At 32.9% G+C, this 27307-nt stretch overlaps 1 protein-coding gene across 1 annotated transcript; it reads right to left on the bottom strand.

Annotated features, from left to right (window-relative positions):
* Window positions 1-10545: 10545 nt before the first annotated feature.
* LOC134709629 (uncharacterized) lies at window positions 10546-26413 on the bottom strand. Its single transcript, XM_063569783.1, has 4 exons — window positions 26013-26413; window positions 22051-22381; window positions 19131-19361; window positions 10546-11447 (listed from the first exon to the last, which is right to left on the bottom strand). Exons 2-4 carry the CDS (start codon window positions 22309-22311, stop codon window positions 10869-10871), a joined length of 1071 nt encoding a protein of 356 aa, XP_063425853.1. The 5' UTR covers window positions 22312-22381; window positions 26013-26413; the 3' UTR covers window positions 10546-10868.
* Between the last annotated feature and the right edge of the window lie 894 nt (window positions 26414-27307).

The raw sequence follows: 27307 nt of genomic DNA, 5'->3' as shown, positions 1-27307 counted from the left end.
ATAACATACTAGTAACATTTAGTAAGCTTTTAATCTACTGATAACAAAATCAATATTTATACCAATAAAAACAATAGTCAATGATCTTATTACAGTGTTGAATAGGTAACCTTTTAGAATAAGTTTATTTAAAGGAGCAACAAGTTTACATGGATCATTTCTAAAATTCAGGGCACGGTTAACAACATTTCTGAAAAATGAGGATGTGCTATCCCGTTTGAAATATTTTTTTTACAGGTACAACCAAACTTCAAAACCAAATCTTTATATCTATGGAAAAATTTAGTTAAGGTTTTAAGTAATTTATGGTAACGATATCCCTGGTTTAATAATTTACCAGTAATACATAGGTTGCGTTCGTTAAAATCAAAAACGTCACAACAGACAACAGGCATAGCGAACAAGTTGTGAAATATAAACACCGTAAGATAGTGCCAAAGGAACATGACCATCTAAAAATGGAAAATTAACAATAGGGAACGAAAAATCGTCTCTTTTGTCGTAAATTTTAGTGTGTAGTTTCCCGTTTAAAACCGAAATATCTAAATCCAGGAAAGGACAGTTATCACCGAATACATTTGATTTATTTAAAGTCCTTGTGGTAAATTTAAGCGGTATATTGAGAAAATTCTTGATTATTTAACGAAAAAATATCATCAAGATAACGGTAAGTGTTGTTGAATTTATCAATTGAATGCAATTTCGACGGGTCTTTACTGAGTTTAGTCATAAACTGTGATTCGTAACAGTACAAACACAAGTCTGCTATTAAAGGGGCACAACTTAACTATCAACAAACTCCAAGAGTTGGTGTTGCGATACAGATGAATTTCCATCCTGAAAATCCCGCTTATTACGAACTGCCACTGATATTTGAATCTTCTCATACATCGACTCAAAGACACAGTAACACACTTTTACCTAGGAAATCGCGTTAACTGTAAAAGGTTCGAGACAGGATTTGTCGACAGTTTTGAACGTCTCATTCTATACACATTTAGTCAAAAGGTCACAATACGGATCAATCCTATATATATACAATATAACTGGAAATACCGTATTACAGCTATTTTTGAAACTATTTTATCACTTTTCAGGAAACATGAAGAACCTATAAACAAAAATTACGACATAATTCGTTGCACAACTTTATGTCACAATACTGGCTAAAATCTCTATTTTAACTGAATACGTTAATAGTGTATTTGATTTAATTTCATATTTAAGTTGAACTTCAATAACGTTTCGATTAGATATGTCTATATCTTCAATCTATAATGTACTTAGATACTGCTTTAGCATAAGTTTTCGAAGATTCGCTAGTCATTCATTCATTTATCGTAGGTTATCGCGATCACCGATAGATTATTTTTACAAACTTGACTATTTTATTGAGGGACCATCAAAAGGGAACAAGTGAACACGCTTAATGTTGCAGGTTCTTACAATATTCTAAGAAAATTTAAGGTTTGCTTTAAACATTGAATCTTAATTCATTTTCAAAAAGTGTATGGTCACACTTTAACAAAATGTGTATAAATGCACTATTATAAGTTCATGATGACATTATAACCCTGCAAATAGACTTATCTTACATTTTTGTATTATGATAAAGTGTCACAAAAGGGTATAGACAAAAGGTTTGTGATTACAAACTTTCCGTTATAAGTTTACATTACAAATGATAATTATCTTGTGGTTCTGTAATAAGAGAAAATCATTTTTGAAAAAAAATGTAAAGACGCACTTTAACAAATGCGTATGTCATAATAATTCCACATGATACAATGCTAATAATAGTTTGCCATCTCATTTCCCATGCTGCCTTCAGAAAATCAAAGCTTGTATAGTGACTATACAAATCCTTGAGAAAATTAATAAGTGTGCCTTTCCCAAGTTAGGAGCCTATCGTTCGATCATGTCTGTCATATTTGTTTTTTCCGTAAACGGTTTTCTTGTAAATTAAGCCGTAAGTATTATCAACTGAATTCAATTTCTTTATATTTTTATCTACAATACGATACATGTTTTCGCATTTTTGAAGGACGTTCGCTTGCTTATATTCACTTCATTTGAACATTGATAGTAGTATAAAACCGTTTATATTGTTTACTACTAGAACTGTTTCCTATTTTGTAACGACAGAGCCTTTTATTGCTAGCTATTTATATATATGGTATATGGATTTTGCTCATTGATCAATGTCGTAAGAACAAACATACCGAACTCCAAGTAAAATTCAGAAAAGGAAAGTCCCTAATCAAATTACAAAAACAAAGGCTCTAACACATCAAACGAATGGATACCAATTGTCATATTCCTGACATGGTACAGACATTTTCAGATGAAGAAAATGGTGGTTATAACCTAGTTTTATTACTTAGTCTAGCTTACACCCAGACATACCTTAAATTTTAATTTAATATAGAAAACAAACTATTATCACAGAGATATGTCTCGCTTTTTTGTAATTTTGATTATGCAAATGTTGAAATTAAAATAGCAATACTTTTTACAGGTAAGTTTTCAAATATTTAAAGGCAATGAACCATGACTGAATATACATGGCTAATCAATCTCCATGGAAATGAGATGTGCCAATGCATTTACAACTACATACCAAATACCTTTGACTTATCTTAAGTAGTTCTCTTTAAACAAGCACAAACTAATACATGAAAACTAAGCAAAATTTCAAAGTCAATAGACCATGACTGAGGGGGGCGGGGCAAAATATTCTCCATTGAAATGAGATATGCCAATGCTTATACAACTGCATACCAATTAAATAAATCATTAACAAACCACTAGTGGTTTGCCTATATACTGACCTAATCACAAACTAATACATGAACACTAAGCAAAAGTTTCAAAGTTAATAAACCATGACTGAGAGGGTGAGGCAAAATAATTTCAATGGAAACGAGATATGCAAATACTTATACAACTGCTTACCAATTATCATTTAAATTTAACTTACCACTAGTGGTTCCCCATAAACTGACTTAATCACAAACTAATACATGAAAAGTAAGCAAAGTTTCAAATTCAACAGACCATAACTGAGGGGTGGGGCGAAATAATCTTTATGGTAATGAGATGTGCCAATACTAATACAACTGCGTACCAAATATCTTTGACTTACCACTAGTGGTTCACCATAAACTAGACCTAATCACAAACTATACATTGTCGACGCCGCCGTCGTTGTCGTCGCCGTCGCCAGACAGCATACCTATGTCTCGCTTTTTGACTCCGTCAAGCGAGACAAAAATAGGAAACAAAATTATGACTGATAAGATTGTTGTTGGTTTATTATTTGGACTAACTAAGTGTGTTGTTATTGTCTAAATGCCATGTTTAATCAAGGACCTATAATTGTACTATAATTCACTGGTTTTAGATCGTAGTATATGTTATTCCCCTTTAAAAGTGTCCTGTACCAAGTCAGGAAGATGGCCATTGTTTTAATATTGTTCGTTTCTGTGTGTGTTGCATTCTAACGTTGATTCGTGTTTTTTTAGATATTGAGATAAGACGTGGCACGGTACTTGTCTATCCCAAATTCACGTATTTGGTTTTGATGTTATATTTGTTATTCTCGTGGTGTTTTGTCTGTTGCTTGGTCCGTTTCTGTGTGTGTGTTGCGTTTCGGTGTGGTGTCGTTGTTCTCCTCTTATATTTGGTTTACTCCTGGTTTGCCCACTTTTAATCCTACCAATTATCTAATAGCAAAGAAAACAAAAAAGACAAAAGGTTTAATGAGCATACAATTGTATAGTCTGTTCCAACTTAGGTATATAGTTTATCAGTGTTTTCTTACTATATTTACTTATTTTCTATTATGATTTTTAAAGAAAAGTAATAAATAAATCAAAAAGGATTTCTCTCAATGATTTGGTATCAATTTAATATTATCATATAACATACAACTAAAGACAAAACAATTAAATTCACAAGTGTCTTCACAATTTTTTAGTTTCTGAATGATTTTCATGATATAAATACTGCAATACAAATATTGCAAACTTTATTTCATGATATGATATATGAATCAAAGTTTATAAATGCATTAGTTAGGGCACTGTATTTGTAAGAAAGGGAAATAGAATATTTTATATATTATATCAATTTGACAAAAGTGGCAAAACATTATATTTAAAAAGACACTAAAATCAATATTTCATTAAGTTGTTCAATTGCAATTGAGATGATGGGATGCTATGTCAGAATAGTCTATCTCTCTGACGATTTCTTGTCGGAATCTGGTGTCTATTACTCTGAATCTTCTTCTTTTTGGTGGGCGGTCTCCTCCTACTGCATACTGGATTTCTTTCTATTAGTGCCTGGTACTTCTTCATTAACTCATTTATCTTGTATGATGGGCATGTTGGAGTCTTATCATAATTTTGGTGTTCCATAGAAAGCGATATACTTTAACCCAGAATTCTGTCATAATGTTGTAGCAAGTATTTTGTCAGCTTCACGAATGTCTTCTAAACTTTGTTGCAACGTCCTCAACGAGTTTGGGTGGAACAAGAGGTTATACTGCGGCTCCTCTTTTACATCAAGTGATGTTTTCATTTTCTCTATCATACGTTTGTAGTCAACATTTCTGTGCCTTTTGACAAATACACTTAATAAAGTCGGGAACACCATCTGTGTTGTTCGTCTCATATTTTTTTCCAAATGAAGCTGTTACTGATTTTTTTTAGCGATGTATCCTTACTTAGCTTCTGATTTATTTTAAAAATAAGAAAATGCTACCGTTCAGCTTAGAGACAGATTTACTGTTCAAATTGTGCATTTGTTAAGCTGCAGTTGCATTTATATTATATTTGTTACGAATAATTGGATATTTGTTATATAAATTTCAGAACAGTGTATTTATTTAAATAATAAGTATATATATATTTTTCTTTAATTTATTATTTTTCAGAATGTTACAACAATTAAAACTTTTTGTTAATAAATCATAAAAGTAATACACATTTTTGTCTATTTATATTTGTCAATTTCAATACACTTTCCTTCAAAATTATATCAAATCAAAAATATCTTTGCACATTTTTCTTGAGTTAATAGCAGAATATAGTATCTTTAATTAAAAAAAAATACAGGTAAAATAAGAGGTATATTGTCAAATTCTGCACATTTTCCTGCTAAAAAATATTGAAATAAAAAATATTTTTGCAGATTTTCATTGCTTTATTAGCAGAATATCGTATCAATTATATAAAAATTACAGGTAAACAAAAAGTAAAAATTATGACTTTATTTAGAAATAAACTATAATTGTTAAAACAACAATTCCCCCTATGTTCACATATGCATGTAATTAAAAGTGGGCAAACCAGGATGACACCCAAAAAACAAAATCGGGGTTACAAACTAAAACCGAGGAAATCGCATTAAATATAAGGTGTCATCCTGGTTTGCCCATTTTTTTTTGTCCATGGATTTATGAGTTTTGAACAGCGGTATACTACTGTTGCCTTTATTTACGGGGATATTACCAAGTCTATCAATATTCTTTTCCCGACATTTATACCGTAGTCATATATACAAATATGTATGTTGATACTATATTTAATAGTATCATTCTAAACAATGACATTTAGATTATGTTCTTAATCTATATTTTAGAGATTTGTTTCAAAAGGTAAAAGATTAAATCGAAAATACACAATCCTATTTAAATATTGAAAAACACATTTTTTGAAAAATATTAATTTAAAAACTCAGTCATCATTATTATTTGATATATTTGACAACTTCCTTATGCAAAATTGAACTAAAATTAATTTGGTTATTCTATCTATTCCCTTTTTGTTCATATATCTCATAACTGTGCATCGTTATCTTTCATTCATGGTTTTCATATGCTCTAAATTGAGTGTCCATAAAAAAGGCAAATCAAGAGTAGCACGTCGGAAGCACGAAATTATGAGAGAGTTTGCTTCATTAACCATTATGATACAGCGGCGATGGTAATTTAAGATTTTATTATCTTATGATAATTTATGATATTAAAATATCAAATGGAATATATACTAGTCAACAAAAGAAGCGATACACGACTTTGAAATAAATTTAAAAAAAAAACAAAATAAATGCACAAAAAAATGAGATACAATATTTTAAAAAGCTTTCATTAGCAATGTACGCCCATATGATAATGAAAATCAAAACCCGTCGAAAAGTAACTAAATTCTGTGAAAACGATTATAGGGTGCAAATACTAAATGAGTTTTCAAATTTGTTAAAAATTATCCAATATGCTTATCAAGTTAAGTTCATGTTGTAACTAATGTGTTGACATATTGTTTTTTTTTTAATTTTTGGTAAAAAGAAGTAATTTTTGAAATCTCAAAAAATGCATATTTTTTTTTCTTCGTCTATAATCAATGCCTTAAATATGGAAAGAACACACTGTAAAGTTGGAAACTTTCAGATAAATTTTAAGATTGTTACCGCTTTTTTAAAATCACTTTACCTATACTGTCTATGGAAAATCAATTGATAATGTATACATTTTAACAATTTTTTTGTGGGGCCGATCTTTGCTTCAGAAATAAACGAAGAAACTGTATGATTTAAAAAAAGAATTGATGGCAATCATTGTCCTTACCTTTAAATAAGTGGTTTGCATCATGAGTTTGGGACTTCCTTTTTTAAAATTGTCGTTTTATGTAAATTTTGTCAAAAAAGGAAAATTTCGCCAAACGACGTCATGAAAGCAGAAGAAATGTTTTTTTTAAAACGGATTTATATTTCCATGGACATTAAATATTACTACCTTCAATATTGCTCCTATAAACGGGAAACTTTATCTTAAATCTAAAAAAAAGTCGTGTCTCGTTTCTTTTGTTGACTAGTATATTATATAAATTCAATTAAAATGATGTCAATATTTATAACTTGCGATTGTGTTTCCTTGTAACTGTTTATCAAATTGATGAGTATTTGAATGTAGTTTCTATTTTCTTACTCAAGCTCTCTTCGTCGGTACTGGAAAAATGCTATTCCCATCTCCTTAAATAAGCACACGACATTTATAGATAAAAGCAGAGGCTGGTTGGTTCGGAATCAGATCAAATAAATGTGTCGGGGTGTTGTTGCATGTCTTTATGTGAATTTTTACTTTGTGAACCAACACAGAACATAAATTTTCTAGCATCATTATAATAAATGTACATTATAATATATTGCTTCAAACATTTCGATTAAACTACATTTCTTTCTCATGGTCTAGTGATAATAATGAACTTGTCACTTATTCCAATATTTGTGTTTGCTAAATGTGGTGTCATAGTGATATATCGTTTTATAATTTTAGATTTTCTTTAGAGACTTCTTGACGATAGAGAGAACTTAAAACTTTGTAAGAAATGGACTTTAATGAACTGCTTCTAATATGTACAAGCTAATATATCTCTTTTTCATAGTAATCTACGTGGATTGTTCGGTGCTGTATTTTTTTTATAAGTATTGTCCGTAAAAATAGGTATTAAGTTATGTGCAACATCGAAACAAAAGCACTGTATCTTATTTAAAAAAAACAGTGGTAATTTGTATATTTATAAAGTTTATGAATGTTTATAAATTCATCATCTTGCATACATGTTTGGTGTAGTTTTGTATTCCTTAACACGTTTAGGTCATATGAAACGAGTGACTGGTGAAAATAATGTTTATCCAATTCTTGCGCAAATGCATGTATATATCACAAACTAAGTCTTTTGTGCACGATTTTATCATTTTTTACGTAAACATATCGTATAATCGTCAATTTTTTTGGCTCTCTGTCTGTTGTGATGTGAAAATATGGCAGATCATTTATTGTCGCGTTTTGAAGTCGTAGTTAACTGATTGTCAACTTACAGTAAACAATCAACAAAGCATCATGAATATTGAGCAAGTGTATAACATGCACAATCAGATAATAAATTATTTCATTAACAGATACATGCGTATTGCGATCACCGGATTTTTACGAGGGTCACGCTAAGGTTACTTGCATTACGGAAAATACGTAGGCGAATTGCTTCCATGAAGCAATCAATTAAAAAAACTTTCTCAAAATGTGAACAAATTAGATACTTTTCTCCAGAAAAAGGAACATGTACATAAGTTTAATAATGTAAACTATCCATTTTGTTATAAAAGAAATATGCATATTTTGTTTTTATATTAATTTGAGGTTTCATATGACCTTAAGGTTTTCAAAGTGTGATAAAATTATCAATAACAGATATAAATAAGTTAAAACTCAAATTTATTTCTAATACACTTATAATTTATAAATAAATTATTACACATGCCACACCGCAATTAAAATTCTTTTTATAAGATTTGAATGTGATTTTCAATTTCAAAAAGAAAAGAAAAAAGATACTAAATAGACAATCAAAATCATAAGAAAAAAACACAGACAAACACAACGATGAAACAGAAGAAAAACAGTCCATAAACATAACCACTTCATGTTTTTTTAGCGACACCACAAACGCTTTGAACTCAAGCTCATCGGAGAGGTAATTTTATGCGCCTCTAGTAGAACTCATCTTGTAACTTAGGACAAGGAAAAGTGTAGGTTTGATTTAATTACATTCGATGAAATGAGTGATGAAGACAGTAGTGAGGGATTGTAGTTATGACAAATGGAATCAACATAATACTACACATTTGCGACACAGGTATTCCGTAAATTGGTCATGTCATGATGATATCCATATGATTTGCTGTTTATTCACCTACACTAGAAGAAGGCATATTGTGTGCCGGTTTATGTGCATGTCCATCCTCTCGTTCGTCCGTCTTGTATCAGGTTGAGGTTTTAGTTTGGGGTAGTTTTCCATGAAGTTAAAATAAAAAAAGTACATTTTATTTGTGATGTGAACGTTTTACAACAGCTTCCAGCATTTGCGTTTCAAATGATTTAATGGCGTAAAGCAACTAACAATCAATAAATCAATCAAATGATTTATGCATAGAGTGAACGTAAAACAAAATAATGTTATTACTTTGGATTAAGGTAGTTCTAATCACGAAGTCGTAGTCACGCCAAATTAAAAAAAAAATTAATTGATTATTATGAGTTGAACTTTCTAGAATATATAACAAATTAATGTTTTGATCAAGTGAGTGGCATGGTGTCCACTCAACACATATTTTTGTTCATATATAGTTCATTTTACAAAACGAGCAAAGATAGATATAACGATAAAAAAAATATAGATGTTAGCAAGTATAAGTCATCTTAAGGCCTTCAATAATGAAGACTTGTATATTTGTACATCTGATGAGTTGAGCCTTTTTCAACTGATTTTTATAGTTCGTTCTTATGTTGTACTGTTAAAGTTCGTTTCTGTATGTATTACATTATAACGTTGTGTCGTTTGTTTTCTCTTATTTTTGAGTGTAAATTCACTTTGCGATAAGACGTGTCACGGTACTTGTCTATCCCAAATTCATGTATTTGGTTTTGTTGTTATATATATGTTATATTTGTTATTCTCGTGGGATTTTGTCTATGTGTGTTACATTTTAGTCTTATGTCGTTGTTCTCCTCTTATCTTTAATGCGTTTCCCTCGGTTTTAGTTTGTTACCCCGATTTTGTTTTTTGTCCATGGATTTATGAGTTTTGAACAGCGGTATACTACTGTTGGCTGTATTTACAACACTGTCCCAGGTTAGGGGGAGGGTTGGGATCCCGCTAACATGTTTAACCCCGCCACATTATTTATCAGTGTGCCTGTCCCAAGTCAGGAGCCTGTAATTCAGTGGTTGTCGTTTGTTTATGTGTTACATTTTTTTCCGGTAATTTTTTTCACAATATTAAAATAATGCATTTCAAAGAACATAAAACTAATGTTGATTGAGTCAGTAACATTTATATATGCCTCCATTGTGAGATTATTGCATGAGAAGTATTAGCGAGTTGGTACTTCTAATACCACAAGCGGACCTGAATCTGCTTTTCCTTTCGGATCACATGATGTCGGCCCCATTTTTTTGGTTGGGTTGTTAAACTTGATTTTCATGTAATGTTTAATATAGAAATAAGAAGCTGTGTCATGAATATTTTCAATGAACCAACTATCCACCAGAGTTCGAATGATATTTTAGTTGATTGTCTTTTAATTATCTGTCGGTTTTGTTAAACTTGATTTTCATGTAATGTTTAATATAGAAATAAGAAGCTGTGTCATGAATATTTTCAATGAACCAACTATCCACCAGAGTTCGAATGATATTTTAGTTGATTGTCTTTTAATTATCTGTCGGTTTTGTTAAACTTGATTTTCATGTAATGTTTAATATAGAAATAAGAAGCTGTGTCAAGAATATTTTCAATGAACCAACTATTCACCATTTTTTTAATTGAAGTGAGGTCTAATCTATTACAAATTTCATATAGTTTTAAATTATGATATTTAAAGTGCAAAACATTTTATCATTTTCTTCATTAAGTTTGTTCCATTTATCAGGACTGACATAATTTATAATCACCTTTACCAATTTATGTTGATGAATTTTAAAACTCTCAGAAGCTTATGTTTTGACTCCCTCAGGTAAAGTTAACCTAATATTGATTTGGCTAATTTCGTTATCCTTTGTCGTTATACAGCTCTCCAAGGGTTTCGATTCTTATAGATTTTCGGCTTTTAAATACTCGACTTTGATCGTTCACAAAGACTGCAAATCAAGAAAAGTGTTTCGGACGCATGAAATTTGTAATGTGTTGTTTCATTTTTGTAATCCATCGTCTTTACGAATAACAGAAAAACATGTTCATCAACCCGATATAAACCCTTAATATCTTAATTTTAATGAATATTTATTAAAAGAAATTTTAAACAAGTTAAAAGTTTTGTGCTATTTTGATGTTCTCAGACTCAAGAATTGGTTTGGTACTTCTCTCCCATGCATCCACTCTAAAATGGTTACTGTTGTTGTTTCTTTCAAATCCAAACTGCAGAAATGCTTTGTCAATTCGTTTGCTTGTTGTTTCGTCTGGTAGTACTATTTCCAAGCAAATGTTATCTGCTGCAAGACATACAATTTCTTTTAGATGGAGGTAAAGATGTTCTTTAAAATTCGCCTCTGTATTTCCATAAACATCAAGGTGGTAGAACAATCCGTTGAAAGTATAAGCATATGTTCCTATGGTAATGAGTGCGTTGTTGGGTTGTTGAAAACACGAGGCAACAGTCGTTGTTCTTTTATTCATAATTAAAGGGATATTTGAAGGAAGTATTCGGTAAGCCATCCAATATTTCAACAATCGGCCTTCTGGGAAAAGATACTTGCATAGTATATGCGAAGAAAATAATTCTTTAAGATGGTTAATGGTAATAACCTGCGCTGAAGTTGGATTATTTTCGTTGAGCATTAATTTGTTTGCAATCTGTTTTCTGCTTGTAAGGTATTGCACCATTTTCTGAAAAGAATAAGTACACGTATACGTTAGTACTGTCGGTGATTTAGAGACAGTTTAACTTACGCGTCAAACGTTAACACTACTTTAAACGCCGTTTCCATTCACATTGTTAACGTCATCATTATCTTCTGTTAACGTTGTGCTATTGTTATGTATCATGTTACTATTTTGAGTTGAGATTATACGATCAAACGAACCAGACGTTGTTTTACTGCCTTCTAGACTTTAAGTTAACCCATCCGTCACATTGGTGCCGTGACCAGGATATAATGACGAAAAAGAAAGCCATTAGAGTGGGCCATCGAGGAGCCGCAAGGAGATTAATTTCAAAGATTGAAGAGGAATTAGAGAAAGAAACAACACAACGCGACGAAATAGCAAGCCTATGTGAAACCTTGAAGAAAAAGAGGGATATTCTTTCGGAACTTGATAATGAAATATTAGAGGAGATAGCAGAGGAAAACATGGAAGCAGAGATAGAAGACTCAGATCGGTATGTTTTAGATATAGGACGAATTTTGACAAAAGTACGCAATTTATCAAATTCAAAACAGAAAAACAAATCAAATGAAACTAGCTCTAATCAGAACTTAAATCCAAATGCAGCAGATTTTCTGTTTATCAACTCCAAATCTACATGTAATACTCCACATTCCATGCAGAATAATGATATGCAATACAGATCGTCAATGAGCGCAACAAATTCAAGCATCTACCACAAGCTACCAAAATTGAATCTTCCATATTTTAATGGCAATTTGTTAAACTGGCAACCTTTCTGGGATGCGTATCAATCAACAATACACGATAACCAAACATTAACAGACGTGCAGAAATTTACGTTTTTGCAAAATCAAATTCAGGGAATAGCCGCGCAATGTATCGCCGGTTTACCACTCACAAGTGCAAATTACTATCAAGCCGTATCAATACGGAGAGAGAGGTTTGGTCAGAACCACAAAATCACGAACGCATATATTCAGAATTTAATTGATTTACCCGCACCGAGGTCAAACGCAGACAGTTTGAGAAACTTTTCCGACAGAATTGAGTGTAGCATACGCGGATTAGAATCGTTAGGAACAAACGAGAGTACATTTGGAGCCATTCTTACGCCTATTATATACAATAAATTGCCGTTAAATCTTCATTACTTTGACCTGTAGATAACCGTCCGACGAACGAATAAACATAACCCGAGATCGCGGAAACGACGACTGGGACATCGAATCATTGAGAACAGCAATTAAGAGGGAAGTATGCGTACAGGTCGCAGGACAATCTACAGGTCAAAGTAATGAAGATTAAGAAATTTTACCGACCGCTTCGTTTATTGCCGAAACATTTTCAGGAAAGAACAGAAAACAGTCACGTAAAAAATGTTTATTTTGTGAAGAATCCCATCATCCAAATGCATGCAAAAACGTGAAAGATGTTGAGAAACGAATAGAATTTGTGAAGCGAAAAAAGGTAGGTTTTAACTGTTTCGGAAGTCATAGAGTAGCTGAATGTAAGTCAGAATTTAAATGCCGCCAGTGCGGAAAGAGACATCACACGAGTATACATGTACAAGTACATAACACAGAACCAAATAGTTATCAAAAGTACCAGGATTATAATTTTATACGCCAGACGCGCATTTCGTCTACATAAGACTCATCAGTGACGCTCAGATCAAAATATTTAAAAAGCCAAATAAATACAAAGTTGAAGAGCATTGAGGATTCAAAACTCCAAAAGTTGTGCCAAAGAGCTTAACCGAAAACCAGTATAGTACACAAAAGACCGTAGCACATACCGCCGTAGAGGAAACGCCACTGGAGCTAACCACATCCTTACATTCTACTGTTACTGCACATACAGATGTTTTACTGAAAACTGCCGTAACTCCAGTTTGGTCCGAAAATCGATCTATCATGACAAATATTCTACTTGACGAGGGAGCACAAAACTCATTCATAACTGAAGATTTAGCTAGAAAACTAGAAATTGAATCCACCGAAAAGATTGCACTGAAAATATCGGGATTTGGAGGAAACGAAGGACAAGTTCGTCATATTGATAAAGCAAACATAGCTATTGAAACAGTTGATAATCAAAGAATAGAAATAGAAGTAATAATTGTACCGAAAATTGCCGCTCCTATTCAGACAAAATCACAAAAGGAAATCAAAGCACTGCCATACTTACGTGGTTTACGACTCACACATCCGATATGCGCAGAAGACAAGTTTAACATATCTTTATTGATTGGTGCAGACTATTACTGGTCAATAGTTGAAGACGAAATAATAAGAGGAAATGGACCGACCGCAGTAAAGTCGAAAATAGGTTATCTCTTGTCGGGACCCGTACTAACTAAAAACGGAAGTAGTTCAAAACAATCAGCAATGTTGAATATTTTGACTGATCACAGAGCCGTTGTTTGCGACTTGGAAAAGTTTTGGAACTTAGAAGCGTTGGGGGTTTCAGGAAGCGATACCATTAAAAGTCAGTCGGAAGTTGTACGAGAATACGGAGAAAAGTCTATAATACTAGAAGATGGAAAGTACACAGCTAAGTTACCATGGAAACCAGATTTCCTTCCGCTACCACATAACATGGAATTGGTTAAACAGAGGACAAGTAGCGTTATTAGGCGTTTAGCAAACAAACACGATTTATTAAAAATGTATGGAGATATCATAAGGGAGCAGGAGAGAAGACATTGTATTGAAAAGGTTGAGGAAAAAAAACTTCCTACCGATCGACCAGTGCACTATATCCCGCATCATCCTGTTGCCAAGGAATCATCTACTACGCCAATACGCATTGTTTATAATTGTAGCTGCAAAGATGGAAGAGATAATCCAAGTCTAAATGAATGCTTAGAATCACACCCACCTGTTATTAATGATATTACTGGAATACTTATCAGATTTCGCGCTAAGAAATATGCTACAACATTAGATTTAGAAAAGGCATTTCTACAAATACAGCTCGACGAGAAAGACCGAGATGCAACGAGGTTCTTATGGCTTAGCGATCCTACAAACACATCAAGTCCGCTAATAACATATCGCTTCAAGTCCGTACTCCTTGGAGCTACATGTTCGCCATTCATTTTGAGCGTCACACTTCTCAAGCACTTTAAGGAAAATCCGGGGAAACTTTCAGATACACTTGAAAATGGGTTATATGTGGACAACATTTTAACTAGCTTTGATAACGAAAATGACGTAATAGATTATTACAGGAGATCGAGAGAATTACTTACGAAAGGCGGATTCAACCTACGCTCATGGAATTCAAACAGTCCAAAATTACAAGAAATCGCTAGCAAAGAAAAAACCTTAGACAAAGATGAGCTTACTAAAATTCTTGGTATGCAATGGAACGCTAAATCGGACAAGTTGTTTTATCAAAGTAACACGTTCGAGATGGACAAAAAAGGAAAACTGACTAAAAGATATATTTTACGGCAATCATCCAATATTTTCGATCCGTTAGGACTATTAAGCCCAGTTACTGTAAAAGCGAAAATCTTTATGCAATCACTTTGGAAGCTAAACTTGGAGTGGGACGAAATATTACCGGAAGATATCCAATCAAAATGGATATTAATTTCACGAGATCTAGCAACGAGCTTAGAAACAGAGATTCATCGAAGTACTCGAACACAAAACGAGAATAACAGAAATTTACCAACTCTTCATGTATTCACCGATGCTTCAACTCATGCGTATGGCGCATGCGCGTACATCATGTATGACAGAAAACCAACAATAGTAATGGCAAAGAATCGAGTTGCGCCTATCAAGACTATAACTTTACCAAAACTAGAGCTCATGGCGGCTGTAATTGGAGCGAGGCTTGCTGATCATATCTGCAAAAACTTTCCAGAAACTTTCAGTGAAATACAATTTTGGAGTGATAGTCAAATCGTACTAAGTTGGCTTACATCCGTAAAACCACAGAGACAATTTATCAGAAATAGAATTGAAGAAATTAAAAGTTTCTGTGGAGATAATGTATGGAGATACTGCCCTACAAAAGACAACCCCGCAGATCTGCTTACACGTGGTATAACATCTGAAGAACTGCAATAGAATGAAATGTGGTTTAGTGGACCTAAATGGTTAAACAGCAAAGAAGATTGGCCGACATGGAACGGAAACAACGTAACGTCTAGTGTATGTACAACTATGTCGGAGAACGATGACAAAATTGAGTCTATGGAGAAAAATCAAAATGTATGTATTGGTATAAGAGAAATCATAGATATTGAACGGTACAATTCTTATAGAAAACTAACCCGCATTACCGCATATGTAATGAGATTCGCAACAAACTGCAGAGCAACAGAAACTGAACGAAAGAAAGATTTGTTACGTAGTGATGAAATTAAAAATGCAAAATTCCTATGGATAAGATATACAATGAAAATATTTAGTGACGAAATAAATTGTATAGATAATTCTACAAAACGTAAAACACTTGTGCGACAATTAAAGCTCTTTCTAGACGAAAAGCAATTATTACGATGTGGTGGCCGCCGAATAGACAATGAGACAGTAGGAGAAACAGTCAAGTTTCCATATCTGTTACCGGCAAAGGACCGTCTCACACATTTGATAGTGTTAGAAGCATATGAGAATACACTACATTCAGGAATAAATATCACTCTAGCATACATACAACAAACATTTTGGATTCCGAAATTAAGACAGTGCGTCAAATCTATATTGATGAAATGTGTAACGTGCCGAAAAGTAATCGGAAAATCTTATCCCGCACCAGAAATTCCACCATTACCAAAAGAGAGAGTTCAAGATGCCACACCCTTTAGCATAACCGGTGTAGACTTCACAGGTGCGCTAACGACAAGAAACAGACACAACGAAGAATCGAAGGTTTACATTTGCCTATTTACATGTGCTGTCACTCGAGCCGTACATTTGGAATTAGTTTACGATCTCAGCGAAGAATCTTTTTTATTGTGTTTCCGGAGATTTGTAAGTCGACGATCAGTGCCAAAAATAACGATGTCAGATAATGCGCTAACATTTAAAGCTGCTTCAAACGAAATTTCACGACTTTGCAATTCTAGAAAAGTTAAAGAAAATATTCAGAATTATGGCATTGAATGGAAGTTCATCCCAAATAGAGCTCCATGGTTCGGAGGCATGTGTAAAAGAATGTTTGGCTTAACAAAAATATCACTTAAGAAAGTATTAGGACGTGCACATGTCAACAATGAGACTCTAAGGACTGTATTAACAGAGATCGAAGCCACACTCAACGATCGACCAGTGACGTATATTTCAACAGAGATCCGGAGCCATCTTATACATGGACGAAGGATAACAACTTTACCGTACGGATCGTCAAAAAGTGCTATTGACAATCTAAATATTTGTGAATTAACACACACAAACTTGAACAATCAAGCGATACGACAGAGACAATTGATTGAGAACTTCTGGACAAGATGGAAAGGAGAATACCTTACTAAATTGCGAGCATATCACCAAAGAGCTGGAGCCGACGTTTAGAAGATCAAAGAAGGCGATGTCGTTCAGATACACGACGAATCGAAGCGCGTGCATTGGAAACTTGGAGTTGTGCAGGACACTATTTAAGGCAAGGACGGCTTAGTACGCGTCGCTATGGTGCGTACCAAATCAGGAATTACAAATCGAACCGTGACGAAACTCTACCCATTAGAAGTCAACAGCATGGACTGTTATCTGAGACGAAGTGAACGAAGAAACTAACGTGTGTGAACAGACTTGTAAATTTTTCTTATTTGTGAAAAGACTAAATTCAAAGAGTTTTTTAAGTAATTTAATAATTTAATCCTTTTTTCATTATTTGTGAGATCAATCTATTTTTGTTCTTTCCGCATGCCACTACATTTCACAGCTAATGGACATTGCATCTGGTGGCCCCGAGTATGTCGGTGATTTAGAGACAGTTTAACTTACGCGTCAAACGTTAACACTACTTTTAACGCCGTTTCCATTCATATTGTTAACGTCATCATTATCTTCTGTTAACGTTGTGAATGGAAACGGCGTTAAAAGTAGTGTTAACGTTTGACGCGTAAGTTAAACTGTCTCTAAATCACCGACATACTCGGGGCCACCAGTATGTCGGTGATTTAGAGACAGTTTAACTTACGCGTCAAACGTTAACACTACTTTTAACGCCGTTTCCATTCTCATTGTTAACGTCATCATTATCTTCTGTTAACGTTGTGCTATTGTTATGTATCATGTTACTATATTGAGTTGAGATTATACGATCAAACGAACCAGACGTTGTTTTACTGCCTTCTAGACTTTTAGTTAACCCATCCGTCACAAGTACGTTTCATAATATTCAACATAACAGTGAAAAATATTTTATTCTTTTTTTATTCATAGTTACAACAAACTGGCCTTATGTTATCGATTATACTTACAAAATGTGGGAATGGTTAATGAGTTTTTGAGTTTAACGAGACATGGTCTAGATTGGCAAATACAGAGATGTGCTCAATAACACGATCGTTTTTATAGACTGGAAAAAACGGCAAAAGATACCAAAGGGCAATCAAATTCAATAAGTATAAGAGAAAATGAAACCGCTATAACCAAACAATATCTGACAAACACCTAAAAGATAAACAACAGTCGTACAAAACATTACATAGAAATATAAAAACTCAGTAATACAAACCAATCAAATTGGTGATCTAATGTACTTGAAGATGGTAAGGCGATCCTTCACCATATATGGCACCCTATATAGTAATCAAAGGTACCAGGATTATAATTTAATACGCCACACGCGTGTTTCGTCTATATAAGACTCATCATTGACGCTCAGATCAAAATAGTTATAAAGCCAAACAAGTAAAGTTGAAGAGCATTGAGGACCCAAAATTCCAAAAAGTTGGGCCAAATACGGCTAAGGTAATCTATTCCTTGGAAAAGAAAATCCTTAGGTTTTCGAAAATTCAAAGTTTTGTAACAGGAAATTCATAAAAATAACCATATCATTAATATTCATGTCAACACCAAAGTGCTGACTACTGGGCTTGTGATACCCTCGGGGACAAATAAAGGCAACAGTAGTATACCGCTGTTCAAAACTCGTAAATCTATGGACAAAACAGCAGTGCCATCGACCAATGTGTTTCGATAAATTTTAAAATATTTTAATTCATGAAAAAAAAACAATGTTAGAAACGATAAAGTCAATATTAAAAGATTAAAAAACAGTAGCATTTTGATCAACTTCTCAATGAATGTACTCCATGTGACAAAGGGTATCGATCGTATGTAAATTTTCGTGATTCTTTGGACAACATCAACGTAAGAATTAAGTTATGACATCCAGCTTGTTACAAGGTTAATGCATGTAACAGTCTCTTCATTATGTATAGTTTGTTTTAACTGACCCAATAGTTATAATAAAGATTATATCCCAAGTATCAACTTAGTGTTTAGCTTTATGCTTATATTTAAAGTTGCACCTAGCAATTCATCAAATAAATAATTATTAAACCCATACAAACTTCTATATCCTCGTCTTAATGATGGCACCACGGAAGACATCACAACAATAATGGCGGTAACAATATCGTCGACGCCAAATGCACATGAGAGCACAAAAAGAAAGATCAAACGTGCAAGAGAGAAATGAAAGAACACTGACCTTTGACATAACTTTGTCAGCACTTTTGAGAAAAAATCCAGTAGAAAACTTCCGGCTGGATGACCCATCTGTGCAACCAATGAATTGCATTGCAGTTTCATAATTGACAGTTCTATGGTGATAGAACATTTTTTGGGGTATACAAAAATCATGATATTTTGCTGAAACTCTTAATCCGAACAGTCCAATAGTTTCTTCGTCATCAATCAACGATGCAAAGTGCAATCCGACCTGTAAAAAGAACAGAATATATGTTTATGTAATGATTCTTACATTCAATCAAAAAGGGTGTTACTGAAAGGAAAGGTGCAATCGAAATATTCATCAAAATCACCAATCCATAATAGGGGTCTCGGTTGCCGAGTGGTTTAAGTAGTTACAACTGTAATCACCTATATTAGATATAAGCGGATGAGGTATGATTGCCGATGGAAGAACTCTCTGTGTTACGGCTAAACACGGCCTGTATGAAGTAGCATTGGGTACTGAAGTTGTTCATCGTCTTAATAGCGTGTTATAGTATTCTTTAGTTTGTCTTGATGCATATTACTTTTACTGTTTAGTCTGTTTTTGGTATGATAATTTTTGGTATTCTTGTAATTTATTTTTTCTAATAGGCTTTCTCAATATGCCTTTTTGTGGTTTTTTTTGTTACATATGACAACGCTCTTTAATTGAACATGCCATCATTGTGTTATTGTGCCGTGGTAAATGTTTGTTTACATATTTGTTTGTTTTTAAAGGAATTAACATAATAATACAACGTTGACTGCTGTACCCCTATTTTTGACAATTTTTCCTATAATATAGATATAGGAAGATGATGTTGGCTGTTTGTTTTTTACACATCGTTGTAAATATAATGAAATTTTCTGTGACTGTCATAGATGTGAGAGGTTTAGCTAGCTGTAAAACCACATTTAAATCCACCATTTTCTTTACCAAAAAATGTCTGTACCAAGTCAGGAACAAGCCAGTTGTCTATTCGTTTGATGAGTTTAAGCTTTTGATTTCGCCATTTGATTACGACATGTCCGTTTGGATTTTCTTCGGAGTTCAGTTTTATTGTGATTTTACTTTACACACCGAACAACAAGCTATAAAGGGCTCAAAAACGACCACCACTGAATAATAGGTTCGTGCATTAGAACATCACGACATAGAAAAACTCACTATAAAATTTCAATTGAAATATCTTATCTGAATATAAGGACATATCAATAATACCATGCAAACATACACCGAACGAATAAACTTTGACTAAATGACGTGTAATATGATAACGTACACAGGTAAAGAAAATAGTTCTATTGTTTTCTATTGTACATTGAGTACGGAAATATTTTACAAATGAATACATTTGTTGTTTAAAGAGCGAGAAAACAAGTGAAGATTTATCATCACACTTTAAACCTATAAAAGGTGGTATATATTGAAAATAGTGAGACGAGTTATTTATAACACAAAATGGGTAAACATTGAAAGACAAAAATGCATCACAAATGTTATCAAAAGGTCTAAAGAAAGTAGGATTTGAGAGTACTCGCAGTTCCCAAAAGCTACTTACCAGCCACAAACAATTAACAATAAAAAGTAAAACATCAGAGACTAAAATCAGCTAAAACATCCCATGGATTAAGTGGTTTAACGTAATGGACAGTCAAAGAAAACCCGACTTGTGCAATGTCATAATAAAAGTATCAACAGGCAGTAGAACAGTAAGGATTTAACATCATAATATTTATGTATGTATATTATTAAAGCAGTGTTTTCGATATTACAAACAGGTCAAAACATTTATTACATTTTATCATCTGTACAAGGACATCATTCGTAAATATAAACTATATGCATATATCTTATGCATTCGGGTATTTCACATCCTATCTTTTATGTTAATATTCAAATATCAAATATGTCGAGTCGGCATTCACCTCGAATGCTAATCAAAACCGTTAAACTGATTTATTCAGTAGGGATATTGTTACGATACTGTTGTCAGATCATCAAGGATGACATATTTTGGTATTCATATTGATTAACTTATACATTCTTTGCATCGGAAATAAATATTTACTCTAAAACCAATTGTTGGCATGATACGGGTTATGTTCTTCTGGTATATTTTATGATAGTATAATACTAAATCCCTAACGGGAGTGATTGTGCTTAAAAGGCAACAGTACTAAACCGCTGTACAAATTAAGTTCTAGAGCTGACATATCAGTAACTGTCAGTAGTCCTTTGAGAATTTATGTATTATTGTCATTTTGCTTTCTAGTTTCTTTTGTTACCTTTTCTGACAACGGACTCGGACTCGGAACTGAGTTAAACTGCGTATTGATGTGGGTGTCTTTATTCTACATTAGCTAGACGTATAAAAGCTGGATGAGATCCAACAAAACATGTTTAATCCTGTCGCATTTTAGCGCCTATCCAAAGTCATGAGCCCCTGGCTTTTGTTTGTCTTGTAAGTTTTCAAATTTTAGTTCATCTATGTTTGAAGTGTAGCATATACACTTATCATAGATACCAGGATTGCAATTTTATTTTTTCGCCGGACGCGCGTTTCGTTGGTTTAAACCTTGCATTAAGGCAATGTTTTTTTTAAACTAAGCAATAGCTCTAGTTGAGTCTACTTTCTGCAATAGGTTGTCTAATGATTTGGTATTTTCTTTAATAAGTGTTTCAAAATACTCCAGCAATCAAATTTGTATTTGCATTTTAATTAACGAAATCTTAGATAAATAATGTATCTAAGATTTCGTACTTTGACATTCTACTATGTCACCAATTATTTTTATTGATGAACAGATTGTATTATCCAATAACTGAAAAACAATCTACCCCCATGTATCGTACCATATTTATTTCCCAATATTGATTGGTTCACACAAAAAACTATGATTTATAAACCTACCGGTTTTTCATTTACAGTTGCAACGTATGCTATGGTCTTTGGACTTTCTACAAGCATTTTGTAGGTATCTGGTAATGGGTCATAACCTCCATGAAGTTCTTTGGGGTCTCTTATTTCAATAACGTTGTCATAATCATCTGAGGTAGCTCTTCGAACTTTGATTGTGGCATTTTTTGTGAGAATGTTATTTCGTCTTGAAATACAACATTTGTTGACTATATGAGGAACCAATCTTGATTTCAAAAAATGAGGTGTGAACATGATAATTCGTATTTATCTCAGGTAAAGGGTCGTTTATCATGTTACGAAATGCAGCTAGTAACTTACCACCCTGTAATGTAATATAAAATCACAAACAACGGTTCAACAATAATATCATTAGTACGATGATAACGCAATGAGAATTTCCAATTAAAATAAATTATACAAATGCTAAACAAACTTTTTCCCTTTTTCATTATTCTAACAAAATATGTTAAAATAATTTCATTGACTTTAATCACTTTGTTTTTACTTTAAAAACAATATTTGAATGACCTGGGTTGTTGGTTTCTTTTGTAATGAGACAGAAGTGGTCTACATATTTTTTTTGGCATTAGAAGATCTTCTGTTCCTCTCCTACCTCTCCTTTTTATATAGGTTGTTAAGACGGTAGAGGCACATAACAAATATGACATTGATATATAGTTGCATGCAGATATACTAGATTCTGTGCTGTGTGATACTCGTTTTTATGGTATTACAACCTTAAGATAACATACATGTAGGAACGATCAACTTATGACTATCGTAGGAAATATCTAAGACCTCGACTTGAAGCTGTCTTATGATGATCTTAGCAAAGATATCCTAATCTTGTCGCAAGTTCTTTACATTTTCAAATAATAAGATTGATTTACGGAAAACTTCATGTAATACATGTCTTTACTGTAAATTACTAAACGTATTAGTTTATTTTAAAAATTGATTAAAACAAATAAATGTAATTCATATAAAGAATATTGACAAAGACTACTCCAATGTACAAAACTTTAAATACGAAATTGCGAGAAAGGGAATAAAATGAAGAAATATATTGGTTCAAGTTAGTTGAATTCAATTTACAAATTACCCCCGTATCGGTAATGATAAAGTTAAAGGATATAATCATTTATACTTGATATCATTACATCGAATTTTTATTGTTGACAAATCATAATCTGTTAACCTACTAAGATCTAGTTATAAGCAGGTACTGGAGAATAGATAATAAGATAATTTGCAAAATGTATTTAAAAAAGGATTGTAATTTATATAAACAAATTTATGACTATCTTAAGACCATCGTAAGACACCTCTCGTGTAGTCCTATATTTATGACCAACTTTAAGAGATTTCATAATTTAGGACTACTTTGTGAAACCCACTTAGACTTAAGATATGTCGTAAGACCATCTTAAGACATGTGTTAGTCCGGAGAAAGCTTCGTAAAACTGGGCCTTGGTACTCAAAGCCCTCTAAAAAGAAAAAAATCACCAAAATACTGAACTTAGAGGAAAATCAATTCGGAAAGTCCATAATCACATGGCAAAATTAAATATCAAAACGCATAAAAAACGAATGGACAAGAACTGTCATATTCCTGAGTTGGAAACAGGCATTTTCAAATGTAGAAAATGGTGGATTAAACCTGGTTTTATAGCGCTTATACATTGCTTGTCTTAACTAATTATACCAATAGTCATACTAATGTGTGTAATAATTGTTATTGAAAAAAATAAAAATAAATAATTAAACAAAGTGTTACAAAGATTAAAGTGTTAAAAAACAATCATAACTGTATGCTGTGTTGTAAACATAACAAAAATAAAATTGGTTAAAAGTCGACACTTTTTCTTCCGGTTTCGGATGTATATGTGTCTGTGGATGGTCGGGTACCTAGGGAATCACACTCAAGTTCCAACAAATTCAGAAACATATATTTCAAAAGTTTCTTAAAATGTGAAAAAAAATCCACTAATTTCACTAAAATTTTTGTTTTATTTTGAAGTTAAATTAAATTCAATTATTGTAAATTCAAAAGTTATGTATCGTTGCATTTTTTGAACAATGAATATAAATGCGATATTATTTATTGCGACCTTAGGAAAAACTAAATAAAGAAGTATATATACATCATGTTCCAGAATGCGAGTTCTCATTTTTGCGATACTCACACAGTCGCATTATTCATATTAATGAAAAGTTTCGCAATAATTTCAGAATGTACAGTAAAAACTTTGTACCTAACTTATTAATACAAATGATCAAAACGTGTTACCACGTGCCAAACGTGATTGTCAAAACTGCTGTTTAGGTGGGGTCACACATTCACGATTTTTACAGCCGTCCTTGACAGGACCATTCCCGATTAAAAGTTGTCAAATGTCTGATCAAGATCATGGAATCGTGGATGGAAATCATTTAATCACGACAACAATCAGATATTGTTCAGGAAGCGTCGATATTCAACCGTTTACAAGCGAATGAATCCCGATAATCTCGTTCTCAATCCGCTTCTAATCCAATTTGTATCTTTCGCCAGGTAGAGGAGTAGGTCCGCTAAGGACCGATTTTGGCCTCAATTTTCAAGTTCATCTGACGAAATATTTAAGACACTTTTTAAACACTTAAGTGTCTATTTCAATTAGTTAGTTAGATTTAATTAGTTTTTGTGAAAGATTTTAACTGATTAAGTCATTAAAAACGCTCCGATTCAAGCTTAAATATGAAAAATCTATCACATTTGCCAAAAATCGTCACTTTTCAGATGGTTTTTGTCAAAAATGAAAGTGGCCGCATCCGTGTTCATCCTCAAACTTTGTGTATATTATGTATTATCGTCAAATACAACTTGCATTTCAATATTATGAATGAACATGAATGTGGCCACTTTCATTTTAGACAGCAATCGTCTAAAATTTAACTAAAATGCTAATTTTGTGAAGATTTCATTACTTTAGCATGACTTTATGATGCTAGTACCCGATATATGTGCATTGTATTGTAAAAAACTGCCCATATTTGTGTAGGAAAATCATTCTTCTTTCCAATAAATAGCTTCATGATTACATTATCACATTTTTGTAAAACTGCTATATTTTGGGGCCAAAATGGGGTCTTACTAAACCTACTCGTTTCGACCGATTCTGTTACGACTGCGTTCCGATTCTACCGAATGTAATCCGACAGAGATCAGACATTGACCAGGCAGTCAACCAACGCTGACGGAATTTATCCGTTTAAAAATTATAATCAGCAGATACTGTCCAAACGTTATCCTATCAAGGTCCACTCTATTGCATTGAAACCGGCTTTGTCTGGTCTCAGTCGTATTGACGTCTGTAATTGTCGGGACTCTGACGAGGATATTATTGACGAATTTCGTATTAATAACGAGACTGTTCCGGAACGTTTTTGGCAAAAACCGTTCGCAATCGACAACATCTGGTTGCAATCTGGACTCAATCGGTAGAAAAACAGCAATGAAAAGTTTATCCGGATCATTCCCGTTCCACCGGAAACCGTCCAGAATGCACAGAACATTGTTAGGATTTTGATCAGATACAGCAGAATCTGTCACGACAGGGGCACGATTGTAATCCGACTAGATGAAATCTGCTAAGTTTCCCCGAATGTTTCGAGACGCACCTTACTGTCGGGGTGATTCGCCTAACTATTCGGATCCTTCCCGATCCGTAGGAATCTGTTACGAACTTAAACGACTGCATTCAGACAATGATAGGAATTCCAGATAATTGAGGATAGCAATCCGACTTTTTCACTTTTCGTTTCGTATCGCTGTCTAATCTCAAACGGGAGCAATACTTGGCAATGTGTGAACCCCTCATTAATCTTTTAGAATTCTTCACGTTTTTTTACACATGAATAAATCGTGACTTCGAGTGGTAAAACATATTAGTAGATATTAATAAGATGCATACCTTTACACTGAATAAGAAATAAGTCTCAAGCAGTCAGTCCCTACAGAATGTTGCAATGACCTTAAAGTACTTATAGAGTTAAAAATAGCTGGCTATTTGTGATTGGTTGGTGTACCGTAAATTGGGTTATTTTGGTTGTAGTTTTATTTTGGGTTATTTGGTGCCTCTAACGAAAGTGCCAAAATTAAACACACGAAAATAAAACAAACACTGAAAATTGAAACTTGAAAATCGCGTTCCTGTACGACAATATTGTTATGCTACTTGTTTGGGAAATATTTTATGTTATTATATATTCCGTATATTTCCTTCAATTCTAAAAAAAAAGTTACCTGGTATAATTAACAACAACACTATAAAATGTTTACTTAATTGTCATTTTTCTGAAATTGTAAAGAAAACATTACATAATCTTTTATTTAAAAAGGACATAAATATGCCAGGCTATTGCTGTTTAGACGCCATTATTGGTAACTGGAATATCAAAACTCCTTATATTCCTTTATCTTCATATGTACTGTCAGAGGCATAAGGTTTAAAATTGAAAGTCAGTAGATTAACATGAAGTGCAATGGAGATGATTAAAATTTATTTCATATGATATTTATAAAAATAGATAATCTATTTAAAAAGTGATTTCAATGTTTAAGATTTTATTTCATAGTTCCTTTCAGCTTTGAACCACAATATACGGAATTGTTTTGCATCCGTATCCAATTCCTTCTTTAAGCTTACTTCATTGTGTTTTTAGTTTTAGAAATTCAATGATATTTTGTCAATAAACTGTTAAGGTGGTACCTAACACTACCGGGAGATAACTCTGTTAAATCAGCAAAACGTTTTTATTACGTTGTGTTGTTAAGGGAATATTAAGCTTCTCAATGATCAAAATTAGTGTTTGTCAAACTGCTATATAACCAGTGTAATGTTTCTGATAAAACGGTTGGTTCAAATTCAAGAAAATACTTTGTAAAAATTTTGAGAAAATTAAAGGAGCCAAATTAATTTTAGTCAAAATGTTGGGTACCACCTTAAATAAAAGCACCAAAATTACACACACCAAAATGAAACACATCCTTTCAGGAGAAAATTGCCAAAATTTCCCAATTTACGGTATCATTTATATGGTTTTCTCTTATGATGCTATATAAATAAAGTTTTAGGCAAAGACAAATTTGTCCCCAATGTATAAAGCCTTAAAGAGACATCTAAATATAAAAGGCTTTAATATAATGCTAGTTCTGTTTATTTCCTAAATAAAGTAACACAGCTATATATATTGTGCAATGTCAATT

The sequence above is a fragment of the Mytilus trossulus genome, chromosome 1 (assembly GCF_036588685.1).
Source record: "Mytilus trossulus isolate FHL-02 chromosome 1, PNRI_Mtr1.1.1.hap1, whole genome shotgun sequence".
NCBI classification, from domain to species: domain Eukaryota; kingdom Metazoa; phylum Mollusca; class Bivalvia; order Mytilida; family Mytilidae; genus Mytilus; species Mytilus trossulus.
This window is presented reverse-complemented; position numbering and strand designations above follow the sequence as displayed.

Excerpts from the sequence above, each read along its gene's own strand:
- LOC134709629 (XM_063569783.1), bottom strand. The coding sequence starts at position 22,311 with ATGTTCACACCTCATTTTTTGAAATCAAGATTGGTTCCTCATATAGTC. Across the intron at positions 19,362-22,050 it reads CAACTGTAAATGAAAAACCG|GTCGGATTGCACTTTGCATC; the intron begins GTAGGTTTATAA and ends TTCTTTTTACAG. Across the intron at positions 11,448-19,130 it reads CTGACAAAGTTATGTCAAAG|AAAATGGTGCAATACCTTAC; the intron begins GTCAGTGTTCTT and ends TATTCTTTTCAG.